Here is a 24,281-nt window from a genome sequence, read left to right as displayed (position 1 = left end):
CCCCCAAATCCTTTGCAGAACTGCTTTAGTGAGTCCAGAAGTTTGAAGTTAATCTAAAAGAAAAACATCAAAATTTGTAAACAGTCACTCACCGGAAGTCCGGTGGAAGCCATAATATAACAGAATAAGTTCAGTCGCAGTGACAAGTACCTACAGGCCGCGAACATTCAAAAGTACAATAAATATGGGTATATCTTGGATGGCCATGTAACTAAAACTAAATTTTCGTCTTTATCGTCACTTACCATAAAATTAGATTGTAGACAAATGCCTAATCCAATATTGAATAACAAACAAGGTAAGGTTGATACGTTCCGTACGAGATGACTCGATTATCCAATCCTTTCAAAAGTTTTTGTGGTTTATAGATTCTTAGACATTTTTGACATCTCTTTGAAGACTTGAAAAGACTGAAAGGCCATTGTGCTGTTCGGTTTAAGATGGAATTGAGACTCAAATAGTGACGGCCCATCGCCTATATGAAGAATAAAGTTTATGTATGTAAGTAAGCCTTTTTCCTTGATCGTATTTTGATAATATTTTATTTATTCATACACACTCAGGTGTACTATGCAAACATCACAACTATGTCAGTGTATAAACGAAAATCCTCAAACAACAATGAATTGCAGTCGCTATCATATTTAAATTATGATAACATTCCATAATGTCGCCTCTCATTATGCGAACGTCGTTAGGAATCAAGATTTAGATTTATTTTATGTTTCATTCTTACAAGTTTGGCTGTGTTGTGATTTTTAAGTGCAGTTAACATTATTATGGATTTAATACAGGTATTTATTTCAATTTTTTAACTTTGCATTAATATATGAATATGTACAAAAAATAACGCCTCTTTCCTGAAGGGGAAGGCAGAGACTACATTTTTTACTAGCCACGACTCAATACTAAATGAGACTACTTGGTAGAACCGTGTGGTTCGCGGCACTTTAGAATGGGACCGCTACATCTCTTGCCAAATGGATATCTTGAAACTTGGGATTCTTCTTTTATGCGATGGGCTAGCAAGGTGTCACTATTTGATATTTCAATTTCATCTTAAAGTCATCCTCTAATAGTCAGCTGAACGTGGTCTTTCAGTCTTTATAAGACTGTTGTCATTGTCTTCCCCGTAAGGGATAAAGACGTGAACTGCGTCTCAGGTCTCGATGGCCTTGATTAATACAGAACCAAAATGGAATATAAACTTGTGTCTATAGAAAACGCATATTATGTTACGTAACTAGCTGTTGCCGTCGACTTGGTTCGACGACAATGTATTGCCCCCTTAGAGGGTTAAGGAAAGAAATTTTTCTATACCATTTCATAAGTTGGACCAAGACTAACATATCATACAATACTGCATTTGAATCAAAGCAATAGTTATCATGTTATGCGCGTACATACATACAGACAGAGAGAATTTCTGAACATTTTGCTACTTAGACTTTCTGAACGGGAGGTGAAATATGTACTTAATCACCACACCTACATCTCCGAGAACGTTTGGATTGTATTCTATGACTTTGTAGTATTAACTTATGGTTATATATTTTTTTATACTTATTATTTACTTAACACTATTTTTTATTATAATTTGAGTACGTTTAACCTCAGTCTGCTTGGTGATAAGCGAGATGAGGCCTAAGGTGGTGCACGCTAGCTAAAATAATGCCTATTCACTCTTGCCTTAAAAATCCCCAAGTTGAAATAAAAATTCTGATTGAATTTATCAATGAAAATATTTATAATTTTTTCGTTAATTGTCACTGGAATGCATAATTAATTTTTAATGGCCGTTGGTGTAGGTAAATCTATTACATATGCGCATTCTGTATTTTGTTAATGGAATCGATTATATTATTATATATTAATAGTTTAGTGATTAATAGTCGTCAATGTTACCAATTTCTGTGGAGTTATACTTAGTTGTGAAATTTGTGTTAGGCATTTTGTAGGACACATAATATGTTTAGATACTTTTTATGAATAAAAAATATTGCGTTTGGGGGATGGGGGACCAGGTTCAAATCACACCTTACTGAGTTATGTGCTTACATTAGTTTATGTGCTAACCGATGCTCTTACGGCAAAGGAAAACATCGCGAGTAAACCTACATATAAGGCAACTGAATGTGTAATCATGCTCCAATAAGATTTAGGTTACCCTCAAAAAAGGTCGCGAAGGTGAGATGGGACTCGCTTCGTGTAAAAACCTTAGTCACCCTATCCAGGATCATGATCGTAAAGGCGCACCCCTGGCTCCTCTCCGCAAAGATGAGTATGTACTCGGGACACACACCAACAGTTCAATTTCATTTTTATAAGACACATACTAATGTTAAGATACTCTTTATGAATAAACAGTTTGTCAGTATTATTATGGCTGAGGTCGTTATACTTTACTGTAAATACTTTGTTTATATTGCAGGAAGATACAGAAACAGAAAGCAATGTTGTGATCAGAATAAACAAACTTAAAGTGTGGACTAAAGAAGAAAAGTCTTGGTGGCGGCGGAGGCCTAACAGACCAAAGAATTTGATACTTGATAATGGTAGGTCTATACTAATTTTTAAGAAAGAGCAAAATCACTAGTTGTTATAATTTTCCCAGAATATTTTGGTGTCAGACACAGCCAATTGTCAAAATAAACAAATATTTTTTTCCATTTGAAGAATCTAGTAAAGTTTAATACAAATTGTACTAAAATGTCATGAACTGAACTTAATACCACCAACAATACATTTATATTATACTTATTTTTTATAATAACTATAAAAAAATAAGTATAATAACAATGAAAAATCGATCAGTTATCGATCTTTACCCGGTTGGGATGTTATACTCATTTTAGGTTTATTATTAGTTTCAGGTTGTATCCGTGAAAATGAATTCGCAGCTGTCATCGGCCCAAGGTAATGATTTAATGTAACACTGATCAATTATATACTTACGGGCCTTCGGGATAAAAAAATACAGCTTTAATAAATTAGGTGATTTTGAAACATAATGTTGATAGTTCAACCGTGATCTATACATTTTATCTTTTTTCCAATCATAGTTTAGGTCAGACGAAGAAAGCTTCGTGTAAAAATCTGACTAATCCTGCGCACCCAGTTATTCTCTCCAAAGAGGTGTGAGATGTATCCAAATATTACTGACAGGAGCAAGAAGACTGTTTTGTCTTGAAGGTCAACATTTAAAAGAGGGTTTCCTTACAAAGAATTTACGAAACATTATTTTTTGATCACCTCTGGGAACTTGAATAATAACATAAGTTGTAACAAATAATTATTAATTTGCATTTTCAGTGGGGCAGGAAAAACTACATTTCTCGTGTCTTTGGCTGGTAAAGTCACGTTACCTTCGGACGGTACGGTGACGGTCCGAGGCCGGGACGTGAAGGAAATGGCAGGAGTAGTGGAGATTGTACCCCAGTTCGATGTCTTCATAGATAAGCTGACGGCGATGGAACATTTGGTTTTCATGGTAGGTATAATTATTTCATCAGAATCTGTAGTAGATACATAAGATTTAAAAGTAAAATGACGACTTTATTTAACAGAAGTTAGTCTTGGCCAGATTGAACAGATTTTTATTGGTACTTACTATAATTTAAAATGATACTCAGATAGAATATCATTTTAAATTATAGTAAGTACCAAGATTACATCCATACATAAAATAACATCTTTATCTCTTTTGGGAGTAAATAGAGGCTATAATCTCGAAAATACTAGAGGGTCACGTTAAGTTTATATAGTTGTACCTAGTTCAGTTATAATGTGAATAATTTATAACTAAGGTATACATCATTTCGTAGCTCTTTCGTAGCACTGATTGTAGCAATATTCGTAGCATATAAACTAAAAAAAAGCAACTGAATTATGCATTAAAATTACTTTATGTAGCAACCTTTTTTATGGGCCTCTGAATAAAGTTAAAATAAAATTAACATGCCTAATAATTGAAATATTGATGGTTTTTATCAGGTCGGTTGGACCTAAGTATATATTGTTTCTGAATATATTTCTTGTGTTGAGATATCTTTAGTTTGAATTTGTTGCAGACAGAAATGAAAATAGGAGATTCTAATGAACCTGCTATACGAACAAAACTGGAAGGCTTGCTCAAAGAATTGAATCTATCTAACCTTAAAGACACGCCTATTGTATCTTTGTCCGGAGGAGAAAGGAAGTTACTCTCACTTGCTACATCGGTAAGTAAGAAAATTCAAGTACCTACATAAGTATTCGTCACAATTTTTTTTGTTTTAATGCTCATCGTGAATTCTTTTTTTGAATAATTATTATAGTTTTAATTTCGACTGGATCATGGGAACATTGCAGCCTCAACGAAATCCTTGTCAGGTTTCTGTATATTTTTTGTGAATGCATGTTGTGGATAAAATGTTGTTGTTATTTTAATTAAAAGAAAAAACAATACCTGAAGCTTAATTTTTTTTTAAGAATTCAACATCGATTACAGATGTTTTTAAATGAAACCTTTTTGGATTCTTAACTTAATCTTACTTTCTTTTTACGCCACTCCCGCATTGAAAATCCAAAAAACTAGGAATATATAAATAAATCCCCCCTAACTTTCAGCTTCTGTCAGATCCACAAATATTGATTTGCGACGAACCCACCACTGGGCTGGACAGTTACAATGCCTTAGCCGTCGTTGAGATATTAAAAAAGTTGGCATCATCAGGGCGAATCGTGGTCTGCTCTGTGCATCAACCTTCATCGGATTTGTTCAATGAGTTCACATCGATTTTGCTCATGACTGAAGGCAAGCTGCTGTTTCATGGGTCTCATGAAAAATGTAGGCAGCTGTTTGAGAGGTAAGGCTTATAATACATACATACATATAGTCACGTTTATATCCCTTGCGGCTAGACAGAGCCAACACTCTTGAAAAGACTGAAAGGCGACGCTCAGCTATTAGGCGTAATGATAGAATTGAGATTCAAATAGTGACGGGTTGCTAGCCTATTGCCTATAAAATAAAAGGAATTGTTTTTTAAAATTATTAAATTACATTTTTTGTAAATATAAATGAATGAAAATATGGCTTTTATAAATAAAAAAAAAAACTTTTTCCCAGTTTTGAAACATTTTCATAGAAAGATCCTGTGCTTTTTCTCAGGGAGAATGCGATGCGGGAAAAACGTCAAACACGACGATGATTATTATTTTTGAAATGTCGACTAAAACATCGAAAAATTAATTTTCATTTGCTCTATGGAAAAATATGAAGTCTCTGCCAACACCCGGGAAAGAGGCATAACTTATTTTTTTTTTAATTTTCATATCATTTCCCAGTGTCAACCTCCATTGTCCAAAAAATTACAACCCAGCTGAGTTCTACATTAGAGCGGTATCTGATTTAAATTCTCATAATAGCGTAGAGAGGCTCATGGATTCTTACAAAGAAGAACACATTGGAAATACGACGGATATACAATGTACACCGACTAAGATGTAAGTCTTTCCAAAAAATAGATGTATGAGGCAAATTACAAAGTAAGGTATTCATGTTTGATAAGAAAAATGATGTTGATAAGAAAAAAATCTTTACAGGAGATGGACATCCAAAATCTTTTATTTTTTCGCACCTTTGGTTCGGAAGTAGTCCAGCTCATGAAGCATAACACGCGCGACGCTGTTATTGCGCGATAAACTATCCCGTTTCACGTCATAATAATAAAAAGCGAAACTGCGGTAGTTTTTCGTGCGATGAAAAAGGCGTCGCGCGTGTCATGTTACCGTCACCTAATGTTATTTTAATTTAATAAATACTTAAAGGTTTCTCGTTCTATAAATTATCATAGTGCTACTAGTATGTTCAACGTTTTTCTTTATAAGTAGGTATTATCGTGACATACACGAATGGACTGCCTAAATACTACATTATTATTTTAAATGCCAGGATTATACGCAGTTTTTGACAAAATTTGTATTCAAAAGTCGTGTTGCTATGAATAAGATAGATATTATTCAGATTTCTGTAGCATTAAGTCATTTCGTAAATTTTATATAAACCGTAGTCTAAACGACATTAGTTTCGCCCGTTTTTTTAAAGTTTTTTCTTATCGATGATAGGGATTCGTTCCGTTAAAGATCGATTTTTTTTATAAATTCAAATCGAAGATCCAATATTTATGGGTAGGTATTCAAAAAGTAAGGTCCTAGTTGATTGGTTGGAACGTAATCAATATTTGAATGAATAACGTAATTTTATGATTTTTCCTAATGTAAAGAAAAAAAATCTTAAATCTCCATTTCTTGCATCTGGGATTCATCCATTTTTCGATTAATGGTATGCAATTTGAGAAAATCCTATATTCAATGGCTTTAATTCTTATTTCTAGCGTATTTCAACTACAGGAACCTACTCTTTATCGATTATAATCTTTTCAAATGGGTATTTTAAGTAGTCTGTATTGTATCTTTTAAGGCGTAGAAGAAATTGGTTCAAACAAGTTTCCCTGCTTCTATGGCGTTCGTCTTTAACCATGAAACGAAATCTGAGAAGTCATGTGTTCCAATTACTTTTTGGAATAGTAAGTATAACGAGATTCATTTGTTTCATATATTCTCTAGCCTATTTCACTGTACCTAATTATCTGTTTACTTAATACAGGTACCCTTAAAAACACACTAGGCTATGATAAGAACCTATATGATAATGAGAAGAGTCAGACTTGTATGTGAATACCGGTTAAATTCACTGAAATATGAATATCGCATAATATCTGTCAGCTCGCCCCCGCCTTGAGCTTTCTCTTTAGTTCCCTCGATTGCGCCCATCAAAGAAAGGACCCTGGTTCCCCTTATTAACAGCAGCCAAAAGAGAGAAGATATGATATTTCTATCCTTATTATACTAATTAATGATTATTTTTAGATGATGTCCTCATTAGTCCTCGGCACTTGCTACGTGGGTATATCGGGGACAACCCAGCGTGGGATCCAGGACATCCGTGGGTTACTCTGGCTGATGACCAGCGAGGTTTCTTTCACCATTTCTTATGGAGCCCTATACGTGTTCGAGTCTGATCTGACCTTGTATAGGAGAGAAATCGGCTTGTACAGTTGTACAGCTTATTATGTTACTACGTTTTTTGGATTTGTGAGTATTTTTATTGATTTTTTTAAACTTTATTGTATAAAATACAAATGTATAGCACAATTGGCGGACTTAATGCTGAAAGCATAAACTACCAGTCAACCATTGGGTCTGACAGAGAATTTTATGTGGGGTCAATCTAAATAAATATATTTATACTTACACAAAAAAAGATATAATAAACATACACAAAAACTACAATAAATAAACAATATATGTACATAAATAAATACGTGCAGTGATTACGGAAATGAGTGAAAAGGCTTATAGGTATTAAATACCCTCACGACTCAAAAGAGAATTTTTAATATCTTTAAACGAATAATTTACCCTTCAGGTACACTTAAACTAATGACTATTTTGTTGATTTTATGTTTTGTTAACTTAAGCGTTTTCCTGATTTACTTTGTAGGTATGTCCTTAAATATGTAACACAATTAACCAGGCACCCTGTATACCTATCACTCATTCAATAAAAACAACTTAAATTTTGATTTGTCATTACCATATTCAAGAAATAAATGATTATGATTACCAGATACCTCGTTGCGTGGTGTGGCCTATCATGTTGGTGTTCATAGCAACTTTAGCCGTGGAGTTACCTGATCATGTTCTCACTGCAGTGGAGTTCACTACGGCGCTCATGCTCACTGCTGTGGGTTCAACTGCTTATGGTAAGAGTAGAATAAGAAGATTTTACCTAAACTACCGTTTGTCTGTACCAAATAATATAAAAAATAACATTTTTTTCGGTCTATGTATATCTTTGTGCTAAATTAAAGCCTTACCTATAATTAAAAATAGTATTTTTTTCTTTCACCAAATAGCTGCGTAAAAATAATAAGTCGTTTGTTATTTATAAATATCCACCCAGAGATATTATTACCAAAGACTGAATAAAATAGTTTCTCTTTAATGAATTTGACAATTGAATTATTCTTAAAAGTAGAATGGCCCGTTTCTTTTTTCCAGCCAGTCCGAACCTTAATTTTTTTAATAATTTCAGGTCTTGGTATGGGAGCCCTCTTCTCCTCCACTGGTCTGATGAGTGAAGTCATGCCTTGTGCCGATTTACCCCTGTTCCTTATGTCTGGAGCCTTCTTACGGCTATCATCGCTCCCTAGCTGGCTGTACCCGATCAAATATATCTCTCACTTCTACTACGGAATGGACGCCGTTAGTAACATATATTGGCAGAAGATTGGAAAGATTGGTATGTATTATAATTTTTTTTTATTAAGTTTTAGAATTGGTGCAGGTCAGTCTTAAATTTACGTCACGCGCAAGGCGAGCAAGTCGATATAATGGCAAGGCAAGCTAAACTTGTTTGACGCAGACCATTAGATTTTACATACTATTCTATTCTTAATATGTGTCAGAGCTAGACCCCTGTCTCAGACACCTTTAACTAAAGCAACGCACCGGTACATATGTATCTATTTAAATGTGCTCTTTGGTTCGGTGTTCTTTGCCGTCGCGATGAGACGAATGGTCACTTACCTTATCACGGTTAAAAAAAGTCATAGAATTTGGAGGTCCTGTGAGAACTTTTTTTTTGATACCCGTTTTTATAAGGATTGATGAGGTTTTTTTTTATTTTGTTATAGTTACAGAGTGTAACAAAAAGGTGAATTAATACTTATATTAGTCAGTGTACTCATACATTTTAGATTGATTGAGACTTACAGATAAATTATCATAATTATAATTAATCATTATGACTTTGAAATAATTGTTGAAATTGATCTCAACTTTTGTTTGAAAAAGCCAAAAATATCTTGAACAATGTCTCATGGGTAAATCAATTATGTCTTATGAATACACTGACTTCTATAGAACTCATATACATACATAGGTAATTTAGAACGTTCTGTTACTGGTTAGAGAAATAATTTCTAAAGAGTCCTGTATTTTTTATTTTTCAATACAGATTGCCCCTCGAATTCAACCACCCCCTGCGTGGAGGACGGAGCAGCTGTGCTGATGGAAACTGGATACTCGGACCACTTCGTTCTTCAAGACACAATCGGCTTGACCTCAGTGATAACTATGTGGAGTCTGCTGGCTTACTTCGGGTTGAAACGGCAGGAGAAGAAAGGATACGCATATTGATATGTAAAAATATTTATTAATAAAGTTGTAAAAAAATGGTTTCGTCTTATCTTATGGACATTATTTAGATTGCTTTGATTTTAATTTTCCTATGTGTATTTATTATATAAAGTTCTAATAAAGTCAACCTTGGCAACATCTATTACACAGGTTTATTTATGAAACGGCCACTTATTTATTCTAGTATATTATTAAAAACAGAAATAAAAAATATTAAAGCCAAACCAACTTGGGAATTGACGTATTTAACTATAATTATTGATTTGTAGTGATTACAAAAATATATCTAATTTGTGAGTCTATTTCTCATAATCCAACATTTGTTTGTACATTTATGATTGAGACAGCTTGTTAAAAGTAAATAAGATTCCATTTTACCAAAAGGTGTAGACGGTTTGATTGCATAAAAATAATCTAAAAGTTAAGAACCATAATAATAATAACTCGTCAATACACAGGAGTGCCTCTGGCTCTTTTAATAACCATAATGAATGCTACCAAATTACAAACTCCATACATAACTACTAAACATATGCAATTTCTCCAAAAATTGTTCTCATTGTAACCAAAACGACTCAAAACAGCCGACCCTGTTCTAATACAAGGTATCCCAGGTACATCTACACAATGTATAGACGTGATTGAGTTCCATTGCAGAATTGAAATTGATTCCGTTCCGTAATAAAATCCTGAGACGTATTTCAACCAGGATACCCATTTTGTGGCGCTTGCTAGATTCAAGTATATGCCAGAGAACATTATTCCTATTATCTCTAATGGTACGGATAGCAATGCGGCAGACTCTAGCTTGTCGAAGGTGGCTGAAAGGAATGATCCTGGAATAGTAGAAATTATCATTGATATTGTTTGATTCAGTCTAAAGCAAGCTAGAAAGTAATAGCGTCGAAAATACGTTATTGAAATAACATATTAGACTTATTCCTTTAAATATTTTTTTTCGTTAGTAACTGATCTTTAATAATATAAAAATAAAATTTGAATCTCATATTAAACTAAAGAAATAAATGAAGCCCGAAGTGCATGCATTATCAGTAAGAGAGTGACCACGCTAACATGAAGGTGAAAAATAATTCTAACAACCAAACTAAAGCTTACTGTGCTCGAATAAACAAAGCGATTTTTGTTGATATCCGAAAAATACAAGAATACATTTTGATAAATGAGGAACATTATTTGCTAATGTGCTTTGTGGATTCTACAATGGCAGGGTGCTTAAGTAAAATAACTAAAATAATATAGGTTTTATTTAATTTATTGTGATAAGAGACAATGTGATGAATTAATAAATAGAAGCAAGATTACAAATACATGTATGCTGAAATATACAAAAAAAAATAGAGAACGTAATTAAAGTAGGTATATAGGCATTATGATACAGCTTAAAAATAATTATTCTGCATTAAATACAACTCGTTAACCCGTAAATTTTGAAACCACAATCTTTATTGGTGTTTCAGTAAACTGGCGTGCCTCGACTTCTTTTAACGACCATGACAAATGATATGGCATGAGCTATAAAGTACATGATACCCAAAGCGGCGCAGTTTCTCCAATAATTTTGTTCCTCATAACCATATCTTTTTAGGACCTCGGGGCCTTCTCTGATGCAAGGAATGCCAGGAATATCTACGCAATCAATGGTCTCTATAGAGTCCCATTGAAGAATGGATATGGATTCAACGCCGTAATAAAAACCGGAGAGGAAACGAATCCAAGAGACGTATTTAGAGGCGCTGCCTATGTTAAGATAAATTCCCGAGAACATAGTGCCAATCAGATCGAAGGGAACGGCTACAAGAGCAGCGGTCTCCATTTTGTCGAAAACAGCCGAAAGGAACGAGCCTGGAATTTTAAAAACAAATTGCCAATTACTTGAAGTAAGTGAATTTAGAATTTTGATATCGACGTGTTCATTTTAAATTAAAATTGCATATGTATAAATAAGATTTTACAACAAAATAAATTTTATTTGTCGAGAATTTAGAATTTGGAAAACTAGCCGTTGATTGTTTTAGTTTTCAAAAATGAAAATTTCTTAAAAATGCATCTTACAGCAATAGCAGTATTGCGATTGACATTTTTGAATGGAAATGCTACATTAAAGTTGACTATCAACATGCAAACATTAAGGATAAAGAAGGTCAAATCGCTAATCGTTACACTTACCATAGGCATTAGCGTAGTTGGCACAAAGGACGCAGACGAAGGTAAAACCCAGCCAGCCCATGAACCCACCGTGAAGCCCTGCGACGTTGAAAATAAGGGTTGCATAGACTACAGGCTCGATGATTGCACGAGGAATCTGAAGAGATAAAATAATATAACAACATTAAGATACAGTTTACTGTATTCACATGGATTTCACATTTCTTTAATTCACATTATTTTTGTTTCATAAATTTTATGCAATCGCAACGAATGATGAGTGACTCAACTCAAGAATATCCCCTGTGGTTTAATAATGTGTGTCGTCTAACGACTCTTTTAATGGACTTGAAAATCAAAACATGTCGCAATTATTACAAATTTAACTATTTTATACAAGAAACAAGTTATCCATATCTACATTATTAGAAAGATTTCATAAAAATTTGAATAGGTACTTTGGCAGTCTTCTAAAAGTAAATTCCTCTGGAAAGATACCTACATCATTATAAATTAAATTTTTACGAAAATTGATAAATAAGAAAATTATATGTTACCCAAAATATCATCTTAGACAAGTAGTATGGCAACGGTGAATACAGTCCACTGGCAGTCTCTCTCAGCAATATGGGCACTTCGCTGGGGAACGTGATGAAGACGGCGTAGATGAAGAGGAAGATGGTTTCCGTGATGGTGAGGTACAACAAGCCCTGAACGTTCTGGATGTCACGCTGGTCTAACTCGTCGAAGTGGCCCATGTATGGGATCGAGATTATAAGGCCGACGAACTGTGGAGAGATTGTAAATCAGTGTATTGTTATATACAATCTGAGCGACGATGATTAAATTTCAATACTAGAGACGAGCGAAGCGATGCAGGCGATGGGCATATACATTCATACATACGTACATAAAATCACGCCTCTTTCCCGGAGGGGTAGGCAGAGACTACCTCTTTCCACTGGGCATACACAATTTAAGAAATCTTTTTATTGCTTAAAGAGTTTTGTTGCTAGCGTGACAAAGCAAAACTTGCAGCGAATTGAACTGTAAGAAAACTTTTCAAGGCATTAAAATAATTTGAAAACAAGACGGATGATGAAGCATTCGAAAATGAAAAAAAAAAAAATGTAAAAAACACATGCGGCAGAGGTATGACAACTCATTAGTGCCAATGGAAAATTAAGCTACTTACCAATAGCAACACGAATTCTGCTATCCATATGGAACTGTTGTGCTTTATTGATTGTATATTCCTCCACATGAGCCAGTAGAATTGAACGAAGTAATTTACTTTGACTCTGTAAGAAATTATTATTATTTATAAAGTAATTATTTAAACTTAATTAAAGATTGACAAAGTTTCTTGATGCAAACAAATTGCATAATATAACAAAAGCCTTTATTATTGACACATGTAAGTAGATGAATATTCATTATCAAACAAAAAGGTATTAAAAGTGCTACAAAGTAAAATAAAAATGCATAATATGAAAATAGAAATTTTTACTTACAGAGTTAAATATCGCTCGAAAGCCTCATTCTGAAACAAGAAAAAAAATCGGTTTAAACAATACAATACACTATTAAAATATTGTTGTTAAAAACATGAAACTAAAAATTTAAATATTTTTAAGGATTTATGGGCCAGATTCTATATGACGTTAGTCCAGAAATAATTGAGAAAGATGAAATGGATGATGCCTAAGGATTTAAAATATTCAAAATATAGAAAATGTCAAAACTACTTTTAATATCTGCAGCTTTAATGACCACATTGGAAAAGCCGAAATGAAATCACCAAACCAAAGTTACCTTATCATCAATCTCGCCATTGAAGTATTCATTTTCGTCTTGTACATCTCCCACTCGACTCTCAATATCTGCAGCTATATCGGAACGTTGGTACTCGTCACAAATTCGACGGATTCTCTCGCGACTTTCCAATTCTTTGTCGAGTTGGACGCCGAGCAGAGAGACGTAGTATTCTGCCGCGTTGAAGCCCACTGGACATTTGTAGTTTATGCTGTTGGTAGAAAGATTTAAATATTGGTATTTAGATTGCATGAGCTGATCTCATTGCACGGTTTAGGTGAAACTTATATTTTGTTACATCATCATGCAAATTAATTACTACGAAGGTGACAATATTGCCCACTCCTGGGTCGTGGTCATGGACCTTGGGTTTCTCTCCAGAGAGATGAGGATGCGACCGTGACTTATGCCAGGAGGACGATAATATAAAGTAAATATTTAAAGTTGGCAATTTCGCTATATATAAACACATACATTATTTTTTTCCCGGAACAGCCTATTTTAGGGCTTTAGGAAACAAAAGAAAAACATTCATAATAAAAATATGATATGATAATACTCACGATCCAAAAAACTGGTCAGCCTGTTCTATTGTGCCGTGGAAGGCGGTCCTTCCATTCGCCAGGAGCACCACTTGATGGAACATCTCGAATACCCCCGAAGCGGGCTGGTGGACTGAACAAATGACCAGTTTGCCATTGACTGCTAACTTCCGAAGGTTGGACACGACGGCACTGGCCGCCCAGCTGTCCAGACCTGTGGTTGGCTCGTCGCAGAAGAGAATTGGAGGGTCGTTTAGGAGCTGGAAGAAATGGTGCGCTTTAGAGAAATATTCTACTAATTATTACTGGATGATGTCCAGATTACTAACTTTGACTGTATGATCACATTAACTATTAGGAATGCAATGACACCTGATAAAAAATTGAAATTTAATTACTCCGTTAACTAAAAGAAACAGAAGAAAATGGACCTGATGTTTTGTCTGACGCGACGTTGGATGTCAATGATCTACATGAGATGTTTATTTCTTTGAATTGTTGAATACAAAAGTGTGTAATAATAACAAACACTAGCAAAGAGAAATGAAAGTAACATATTACAAAAATAATAAAGTTATGACTGATGTAATATGTAATTGTTAAAAGACAACATAAATTCCTATTTTATTATTTACCTGTACGGCCAAAGCGACCCGCTTCCTCTCTCCTCCCGACAAAGCTTTGAGCTGAGTTTTGGTGCAGTTCACCACACCGAGCTCTCCTAACAGTTGCTCGATTCGCCTCGTCCGTTGGGGCTTGGTAGACCTTCTGTCCATCATGAGACGCGCCTGAATAGAAAGGATGATTATCTAAAACTTAATTTCTTACAAATTTTGATTTTTGATTATAAATCGAATAAGTTCACGGACGGTTCTGTGGCGCAGCGGTAATACGCTTGTCTGTGACACCGGAGGTCCCGGGTTCGAATCTCGGTCGGGGCATGATGAGAAACGAACTTTCTCTGATTGACTTGTGTCTTAGATGTTTTTCTATATAAGTATTTATTATAAAATATAGTATTGTTGAGTTAGTATCTCGTAACACAAGTTTCGAACGTAATTTGTCCCGTATATATTTATATTTATTAGAAGAACTTGGTATGCACACAGACTACACTTTGAGTAACATTTTATTTCTGGAAATTGACATAAGAATTAAATTTAAATTTATATAAGAGCTCTGGGGAAAAGTGTCGTTGATAATGATTTTTGTGATTGTCTAAAGAGCGATACTAATAAATTTACTATTAAAGTGGTTAGATATAAATTTCAAAGTACTTTCAACTATATAGCTAAGATTTTCTCATATCTATTTCAAAATAATCATTGATTCAATGAAGTTTCTTCAGTTCAAAATCGTTTATTGACCTCGGTAACAAAAAGACCCAATTTATTTCTAGAAAGACTTTTTGTACTGTTGTCTAACAGAGTGATGTTGTTAGCGTTTAACAAAAACTGTTGTTTTTTTTATACTGCAGTAGTTTACTTGATCGTGTTTTACTTATTTTTATAATGAATTCTTCTTGATTCCTAATCGGTTAAACATTTTGTTAAACTTTGAAACACTAACTTTTCACTTTGAAAATTACATAACATGGTAGGCTCTGTCTTTTTGTCTCTGTGGAATTCACGTTACTAAGTGATGATCGTGCTGAGGTTCAAGTAAACTAAAGTAAAGTAAGCCAAAGATATTCGGTTAATTGCCGTCATCATGTTAAGTAATTGAACTGCATGTATGATACTGAAAGAGTGACATATTATTCCAATGAGAACTTACCATAAATTCCATATGCTCTTTAACGGTCAGGTACTCTATGGCCAAATCCTCTTGAGGCACAAACCCTGAGATTCTGGCAATGAGATCAGCTCCTGCTAATCTTCCATTCAGCATGAGGTATCCTGTCATCGCGCTTTTGTCGCGGCGACTAATCGCAGCCAGAAGTGTGGTTTTACCCGCACCACTGTTGGGATAAAATTTATTAATGAAACAAGGAATCAAATCAACATTTGCCAATATTCAGTTAAGTTTACAGCAATTACTTGGTCGATAATATTGACCAACAGTATGTTTACTGAAGTTAACAATTTGTTGAGTTTTTTATTTTGCAGATTTTTAAAGACCCCAACAAGAATCCTACATATTTATACATTTTATTTATGAAATTGTCACAATTTCCACATTTCTTTTGTGGAGTAACTGGGCAGCTTTAAAATGACAACGCAGGCGCCATCTCAACTCATTCTGCCTGACTGCGCCTACGGTATTTGTCTCGTAAGATGAATGTGTAACTTGACGCGTCCTATTTAAATTAATGTAACTCACTAGCCTTTAGGTTACATAGTCATTGAAGTGATAATAATTTCAACACGTAATATGGTGCAAATAAGATTTACAATTTATGGATATCATACCTAGAACCCATTAACGCGACCAGGTTGCCGGATGATACAATGCCACTCACTGGAAAACAAGATTTAAATAGATCAGTAAAATATATTTAAGTTAGTTTAGTTATGGACTAAACACAAATAAACATACATATATGAGTATCACATCCTTATCTCCCATGATGGTTTTATGATAGAAAAGAGATTCAAAGATATATAGTATAGGTAATTTACAAGTTCAGCACATGCACTAGACGAATCTGTCTATTTCCGTTATTTACGACATCAACGGGGAAAGAGATGTAGTGGTCCCATTCTAAAGCTACTAAGTAAATCTACAATACTATTGGAATCGGCAGTAGAATATTAAGGCAGGTAATCAAATTTAAGAAAAGATTAAGGATACATATAAAAACCAATGATATATAGATATATTATAGACAAAACGCTTTAAAAACATACAAGTCTTTGCTATCTAAGATCCTTCCTGAGGTGATGGTTATCCTAAAACGCTAGAATTACAAAATTCCCAAGAATTGTATTATTTTAGCTTTAAAGCCGCGGAACAAAAATTGTGAGTGATGTTTATATTAGTAGGTTAATACTGTCCAACGAAATGATCGTCAAATTCATCTTAATAGATTTCTCAAGTTGATCTTATAATTAATAGGTGTGTTTTCGTTCAAAGTCGATCAGTTTATTTGTCTTCTAACTAAAACTAATTGAGGTAAAAATTTCCAATCCCCAAACAGCGGGTGCAATAAAAACAACTGCTTTTGAACAAACCGGTTAAGAATCTCGCCACATATCTTAGAAAACATTCAAATTACTTACCTGTTTCGTTAATGTCACTACTACGGTGATGAAATACCCCAAATAATGTTAATCAAGCCATCATTAATGACGGAATACTTGCATTAGAAATCATTAATGTTAAAAAATGAGTAATGCAATTATTTGATGATAGTTACAATTTTTTGCGTAAGAGCTATGTATGTGGCTTAGGCTTAGTAGAATAGGACCACTTCATTTCTTCAAACTAAAATTAGGGTGGTTACCTACTGCTGACTACCAACGGGGCGCATTTTATTTTTGTTTGTTACAATGTAGTGCCAACAACGTTACAGTCAAATTTTAGAACTGAATGATTATCTTTATACGTAGCCAAACGTATCTCAAGAAAAATCATTAGATACGTTACGAGTAGAATAATAAAAAAACAGAAACCCGTTTTGGATTTACACTTTAAAATATAGACTAGACTACTTATATGAATTACAATAAATGATCCAAAACAGCACAACGGGTAAAGTCGAAAGTTATGTAAAATTTATATATATACAGACATTTTCGAAACACTGCATCAGCAGAAACTGGGACCACGGAAAGATGAGCAAGAAAAATGTAATTTAAAAGGTTGTTATCCCTTAAAAGGCAGGCAGAGGCAATAGTGCCTGTACTAATCGTAGTAGACTTAGCCTTCGAATCTTTATATGAGTACAAAATTCATAGGTCACTATAAGTTGGACGAGATAGATAACTGGCCTATCTTCGACACTAAGAATAGGATTGGAGGGTTAAAAAGTTACATAAACACCTACCTCCATGTAAGACTTTAACTTCTTCATATGTCGGGGACCTCCATATACTGGTTTGGTGTTTTTTCTTCCTATAAACCGAGAGGTCCTTCCAAGCTAGTGTGAGGTTCTCGACGGTATCCCCGATGCCCCCCAGGTCATCGTCCTCCCATTGGACGACAGCCCCTGTCAGGACGTTACGGGTCGGAAGCTTTAGATCTGAGTCTTTCATTGTGGATCACGTCATTGGTCTGCGAAGAAGTAAACATATGATTTCATAACATACATACATGTAATCACGTCTATATGCCTTGCGGGGAAACAGAACCAACAGTCTTGAAAAGACTAATAGGCCACGTTCAGATGTTTGGCAGAATTGAGATTCTAATAGTTTCAGGTCGCTATCCCATCGCCTAAAAGAAGAATCCCAAGTTTATAAGTCCCCTTAGTCGCCTTTTACGACATCCGTGGGAACGAGATGGAGTGGTCCAATTCTCTTTTTATTGGTGCCGGGGAACCATACGGCACAGGTAACGCAAGAAACTTATATCTACTATCATACTACTATCACGTCTATATACGTGTTTATATGTATATACATTCAGTCAGAAAAGTATCGGGAATGGATTATTTATTTATGGTTCCAAATTCAAATTTTTGTTTTTTTTGTTGTTGTTAGATTGGCACAACTGTTTTCCATTTTGGCGCGGAGTTTGAGTTGCATCTGTTGTTTACATTAAATACAGTGCTATTTTTAGTTATATTATATCTAGTGTGTATTGCTAATTTCATAATGGATAAAAACATCGAACAAAGAGTTTGTCTTAAATTTTGCATTGCCAATGGAATATCGTGTTCGGAGTCACTGAAAATGTTACAGAAGGCTTACGGTGAATCGACTTTATCAAAAACTCGTGCTTATGAGTGGTACAAAGCGTTCAAAAGCGGTCGAGATGTGATGGAAGATTTGCCTCGCTCTGGTAGGCCATCAACGTCTGCAACTGAAGTTAACATCGCAAAAGTGAAGGAAATAGTGACTGAAAATCCTCATTCAACTTTGAGAGAGATAGCCACCGAACTTTCTGTATCTCACGAGTCGATCCGTACCATTTTAACTAATAATTTGGGTATGAAACATGTTGCCGCTCGGCTAGTCCCAAAAGACCTGAATTTTTTTCAAAAACTCAATCGCATGAGAGTCGCTGAGGACATGCTAGAACGAGTCAATTCCGACCCAACATTCATGAAACGCATTGTTACTGGTGACGAGACGTGGGTTTACGAGTTTGACATGCAAACTAGTCAACAAGCTTCGGAGTGGCGCCTTCCAACTGAACCGAAACCGAAAAAACCACGCCAAAGTCGTTCAAAAGTCAAAGTCATGTTGACTGTTTTCTTTGACTATCGCGGTGTTGTGCACTCGGAATTCTTGCCGGAAGGTCAAACGGTAAATAAGGAATATTATTTGAGTGTTATGCGGCGTTTAAGAGAGCAAATCCGACGAAAAAGGCCAGATTTGTGGAAAGAAAATTCTTGGATTTTGCACCATGATAATGCACCTTCGCACAAGGCCATCATTGTGAACGAATTTTTAACCAAACACTCAACAAATACCATCGAGCAACCACCATATTCACCAGATATGGCTCCAGCCGACTTTTTTCTTTTTCCTAAACTCAAATTACCACTTCGTGGCACCCGTTTTCAATCGGTAGAAGACATAAAAGAGAATTCGCGGCGAGAACTGACCTCAATTCCGGAAACAGCGTTTAAAAAATGTTTTGATGATTGGATTATTCGTTGGCGTAAGTGTATCGTTTCTAAAGGAGCATATTTTGAAGGTGATAAAATAAATTTGGATGAATAACAAACAGTTTGTGTATTATTGATCTTTTCCTGCTACTTTCTTGACAGAGTAGTATGTATGTATTTCTTGTGTTAGCTACTGAGTGAGACTGAAAGACAACGTAAAAATGAGAAAATTTTAGAAGTCAGGTGTCCCAGTACATCTCTGATACTCGTATCCCACATACCCATTGGAGATATGTATGTATACTAGAGAACCTATTTCAAATTGATCGGGGAAGCTTTATTATTTATTATTATTCCATGAAAACTTTGTTCCCCTTTTTTATATTATCGATATAAATATTTTGCTTCCTCATTCATGCAGTTGCCGAGGGTGCATCCAATAATGGGTGAATGGATCGCGGCAGGAGTACTGCATAGTCTGGTGGTGTAACGTAAAATCGTGTCAATTGGTTGGAATTGATCCACTTTAAGTTAGCGTCAGCGCGTCTTGCCACGACTTCGGGTTTATTGAACTTTCATGAACGACAGATTAAAAGATTAGTTACTATTTTATATCTAAGTACCTACTTACTTTGTGTAAATTTTTGCTTCGGACAATAGAGATACATTATAAGACTAGTTACTATTTTATAGGTACTTACTATGTGTAAATTTTTTCTACGAAAAATAGATAAAAGACTTTTTAATATTGAAACCACTGAACGATTATGCCTGTTTGGATTACGAGTAATTTGAGAGTCATTAACACATGCAAAGTAGGAGGTAGAAAAGTTAAAGTAAAATTTGATGTAGTACACATAAGGTTATATCAAATTGTATATACCTAGAAATCATGGTACACCATAAAGTTATAGAATTTTTTCAAAGTTACTGTACTGTCAGACAGTTCACGCTATAAATTACTTGGTAATGTCGAACGAACTCTGAATGTTGTGGTGACGCCCAAACACTTTGAAATCTTATTGTGCTACAAGTATAATTTCGAAGAATCGAATTCGCCGAAATATATTAAACAAAGAAAGTAACTGTAACATGTAATTTATGGAAAATAGATAACTAAGTTAACATTCCGAGCGACGGTCAGACCTTGCTTTCCCTACAGAGCACTGAAGCTCACCTAGCAAAGGGCCCGTCTGCGAGCCGTTCTGTGCTCTGTGGCTTTCCCCCTCGCGGTGGCCGGTATAAAGTTACAGACACCATCCGGATGTCGATATGTGGTACAACACCGTTATTAAGCCTTGGTAGAAATTGACCGAACTTGCTCAAAGTTATTTAAAAATAATGTTTATCTCTTTTCTGTGTAGGTTTAATTTTGAAAGGCGATTAAGGAATAGGAGCATTAATCTAGTGCAAGCTTTCATGCAGGTCGAGCGAGGACAAAATATAATGTGTGCCAGCTGCTTTTTTATCTATTAAGGGGTAGACAGAGTCTTGAATAGACCAAAAGGTTACTATAATGTTGAAAAGTTTCATCAAAATTGGTCAAGCGGTAAAACCGTAGCAGACAGACAAACTTTCGCATTTGTAATACAAGGAAGTGTAAAAAATATTGATGGCTGTAAACAGCAATATTGAGCCCTATTAAAAAACTTTATCAACCCGTCTAACGGTAGATACTGCATGAAAATTATTTTAGTTGTTTTTTGAGTTCATCACTGCATCTGTCAGCGTGATGAAATGTTTTATTTAAGTGAGATAGTTATATCAAGTTTGTTTTGGAGAAAAAGAGATGACTACAGGCCGGGTTTGTCAAAGGTAACCATGCTATGCCATGCATCAGCCTTGTTTTATCTCATTAAAATGTTAAAACATGCGATATCTTACGGAATATCAATTAGAAGGTACCATGAATTATTACCCTTTAGTTGAACGATTTCCACAAATACAAGTTATTCTGTCCATATTTGACATATTTTATGATATTTTTAATAGAAAATAGAAGTAAATATAGGGTAAAAAAAACGTATTTTCATATAGCTTTTACTTTGATCATGATGATAGCTGAACGTGGCCATTCAGTCTTTTCGAGACTGTTGGCTCTGTCTGCCCGCAAGGGATATAGACGTGACCATATGTATGTATGTATGTATTCTTCTTGTAGGTGACGGGCTAGAAACCTGGCACTATAGAATCTCAATTCCATCGTTAAACCATACAGCCGAACGTGGCCTTTCAGTCTGTTCAAGACTGTTGGCTCTGTCTACCTCGCAAGAGATATAGATGTGATACTGTATGTATGTAAAAAGAGGTCTTTACATTGCTTTCAAGTTTAGCAAAATTCGATACATGATAGATGCACGTCACCATGAATGTAGTCTAACAACATCGTTAGTTTATTTTATAATTTTTAATGAGCGATCCCATTTCAATAGGTCTATAAATTTTAACATTTTAAAACGAAAGCCATGTTTATTAATTGTATAGTTAATTAGACGACCTTATAAATGGAGTCAATGTCCATTATATCCTTGTTTTTAAAGGCTACGAGACCAGAGCTTGAAATGTACACTCTTCCTTTACAACCAAGAAAAAAGAAAAATAGTTGTAATGGCCGTTTTTGTATTGGTGCCGTGTGGTTCCCGGCACCAATACAAAAAGAATAGGACCATTCCGTCTCTTTCCCATGGATGTCGTAAAAGGCGACTAAGGGATAGGCTTATGAAATTGCGATCCTTTTTTTAGGCGATGGGCTAGCAATCTGTCACTATTTGGATCTCAATTCCATCATTAAGCCGAGCAGCTGAAAGTGGCCATTCAGACTTTTCGGGACTATTGGCTCTGTCTACCCCGTAAGGGATATAGACGTGACTATATGTATGTATGTAGTTGTAATGGAGCATGTTTTTCAAAGATTTCCTTTGTCATACTTTGTCATATCGTCAAAATGTAAATGAAAAATTGGTTTATTTAACCCTTACTGATGCTGACTTCAGAATTAATTATTACAAAATGACTGCTTATATTCGTTACTGAGCACAATCGAACATAGGAAGGGTTACAAACAGTTAAATCTCTTTTGTTCCGCCCTATACTGACAAAGTTATTATAAACTAGAGGCCGCCCGCGACTGCGTCCGCGTGGTAACCCTTTCATAATTTAACAATCAATCCCGCGGGAACTCCAGGATAAATAGCCTATATGTTATTCTGGGTCTTCAGTTACATACATACCAAATTTTATCGTAATCGGTTCAGTAGTTTTTGCGTGAAAGAGTAATAAACATCCTGACATACTCACAAACTTTCGCATTTATAATATTAGTAGGACTACAAAATTAAGGAAAAAGAGGATACAATTAAGATTAGTTTTCATACATTTTTAGTTTTTAGAAGGCTCACCACGGGATTTACAACACTGCTAACTTCTTGTCTAATCCAGATCACGTTTCAGAAAGTAGCCTGTTATATGTACCACGTTTGTTTGCTTATGTTATAATAGTTATATAAGATTTTAAGAAACGTTTTATTATAATTAAAGTATCTTCTACATACTGACCGGTTAACTTTTCAATGCACATTTCAAATTACGTGCGTATTAATCGAACTAAAATTTGATTAATAAGTTGTTAAATAAACTAAACACTACGATTGCGTTGCCCAAATTTCACGAAATTCACATAGCAACAGATGTCAAAATGTTAAATACAAGACATAGTATCACTATATTCTATATTGAAAATCATTGCGAAATAAAACTTTCTAAACTTACCAAACACCGGTGAAAATCAAGTTACAGTTTCACAACAGTCACTTAATCCGACACAATATAAAAACCATATGAATTCACACGAAAACGCGTCTTCTCAAACACTGTTCACGATGTTTTCACCAAGTTTTTTAACTGTTATGAAATTGTACAGTCGACAAAATAAGTTCTTACGCGTTGCTACGAGACGTGTAGACCGCTCCGAGTATGTCGTAGCACTGATCATTGGTTAATACTTGTCGCCGACTGTACGCACATTGTTCCATTAAACTTGCCCCATTAAAGGTGATTAGGGTTCCTGGAAATAATTTAAATACTAAAAATTATGCACCCTAAATACATTTGCAGTACATATATTATAGTGCATTTTCGTAGTCTGTGAGATTGTTCTCGTTAAGGAGGATAAAGGGAGGGTTGAAAGTTTTGACATGATCAGCATGTTACATACACACAAACATACATAAAATCACGCCTCTTTCCCGGAGGGGTAGGCAGAGACTACTTTCATCCACATTTATAACTCTCTTCATGCAAGCTCGGCGGTTTCGGATACTTTTGACCTGACCCTTGTTGTTAGCATGTTAATAGGATAATTTTTTATTTTAAGTAAGATACTACTTTGAATATATAACAATTTTATGGTAAACACACCATTTAGGACATCTTCAATCAATCAAACAAAATTAGGCCTTATTAAGACCGACGAAAAGTAGGTATATTTTTACGAAGTTAAATGTGGATTAAATTGCATAACTACGTAACTAAGTAAAAACAATCAAAGCCAATTGGTTTCCGGAAAAACAGAATAGAACCACTAAGACCTGTGAACGTCGTTGGAGATGATGACTGACCTGAGACTTCAGGTAATGTAATTTATTTGATACATAATATATTTATTAATTTGACCCCACTGAGATGATTCTTCTAGCATTAAGTCCGCCAATTGTGCTATAATTTGTGTTTTGTACAATAAAGTTTAAATAAATAAAAAGTATTTTTAGCCAAGCCATACAATCTGTGCGTAAAACTGA

General features: G+C 34.8%; 2 protein-coding genes across 6 annotated transcripts; one reads left to right on the top strand and one right to left on the bottom strand.

The window, feature by feature from the left end:
- Positions 1–381: 381 nt before the first annotated feature.
- Positions 382–10,869, top strand: LOC106133462 (protein brown). 5 transcript variants are annotated; one of them, XM_060951721.1, is made up of 13 exons: positions 641–794; positions 2,432–2,555; positions 2,868–2,916; positions 3,313–3,490; positions 4,071–4,220; positions 4,609–4,847; positions 5,329–5,487; positions 6,464–6,569; positions 6,913–7,137; positions 7,673–7,808; positions 8,141–8,347; positions 9,100–9,249; positions 10,853–10,869. In XM_060951721.1, coding segments are annotated over exons 1-13 (1,740 nt in total). In that variant the 5' UTR covers positions 641–779; the 3' UTR covers positions 10,855–10,869. The 5 variants fall into 5 exon arrangements, with proteins under 5 accessions (XP_060807695.1, XP_060807704.1, XP_060807689.1 ...); XM_060951706.1 differs by having other exon boundaries at positions 9,065–9,249; positions 10,853–10,868; XM_060951712.1 differs by lacking the exons at positions 641–794; positions 10,853–10,869 and adding an exon at positions 382–501 and having other exon boundaries at positions 9,065–9,391.
- Positions 10,721–23,457, bottom strand: LOC106133461 (protein scarlet). Its single transcript, XM_013333192.2, has 12 exons — positions 23,254–23,457; positions 17,758–17,984; positions 16,181–16,229; positions 15,546–15,729; positions 14,405–14,557; positions 13,791–14,029; positions 13,228–13,438; positions 12,927–12,955; positions 12,608–12,713; positions 11,970–12,200; positions 11,434–11,569; positions 10,721–11,109 (listed from the first exon to the last, which is right to left on the bottom strand). The coding sequence occupies exons 2-12, from the start codon at positions 17,963–17,965 to the stop codon at positions 10,721–10,723; spliced, it is 1,935 nt and encodes a 644-aa protein (XP_013188646.2). The 5' UTR covers positions 17,966–17,984; positions 23,254–23,457.
- Positions 23,458–24,281: the final 824 nt, after the last annotated feature.

The sequence above is a fragment of the Amyelois transitella genome, chromosome 3 (assembly GCF_032362555.1).
Source record: "Amyelois transitella isolate CPQ chromosome 3, ilAmyTran1.1, whole genome shotgun sequence".
In the NCBI taxonomy this organism is placed as follows: Eukaryota; Metazoa; Arthropoda; class Insecta; order Lepidoptera; family Pyralidae; genus Amyelois; species Amyelois transitella.
This window is presented reverse-complemented; position numbering and strand designations above follow the sequence as displayed.

Bases quoted from the DNA above. Each gene is read 5' to 3' on its own strand.
- LOC106133462 (XM_060951706.1), top strand. The intron at 4,221-4,608 runs GTAAGTAAGAAA...CCTAACTTTCAG, and splicing joins TACTCTCACTTGCTACATCG to CTTCTGTCAGATCCACAAAT. The intron at 6,570-6,912 runs GTAAGTATAACG...GATTATTTTTAG, and splicing joins TCCAATTACTTTTTGGAATA to ATGATGTCCTCATTAGTCCT.
- LOC106133461 (XM_013333192.2), bottom strand. From the start codon at position 17,965: ATGAAAGACTCAGATCTAAAGCTTCCGACCCGTAACGTCCTGACAGGG. The intron at 15,730-16,180 runs GTATGATATCCA...TTATCCCAACAG, and splicing joins GTCGCGTTAATGGGTTCTAG to TGGTGCGGGTAAAACCACAC. The intron at 12,201-12,607 runs GTAAGTAGCTTA...ATCTCTCCACAG, and splicing joins CAGAATTCGTGTTGCTATTG to TTCGTCGGCCTTATAATCTC.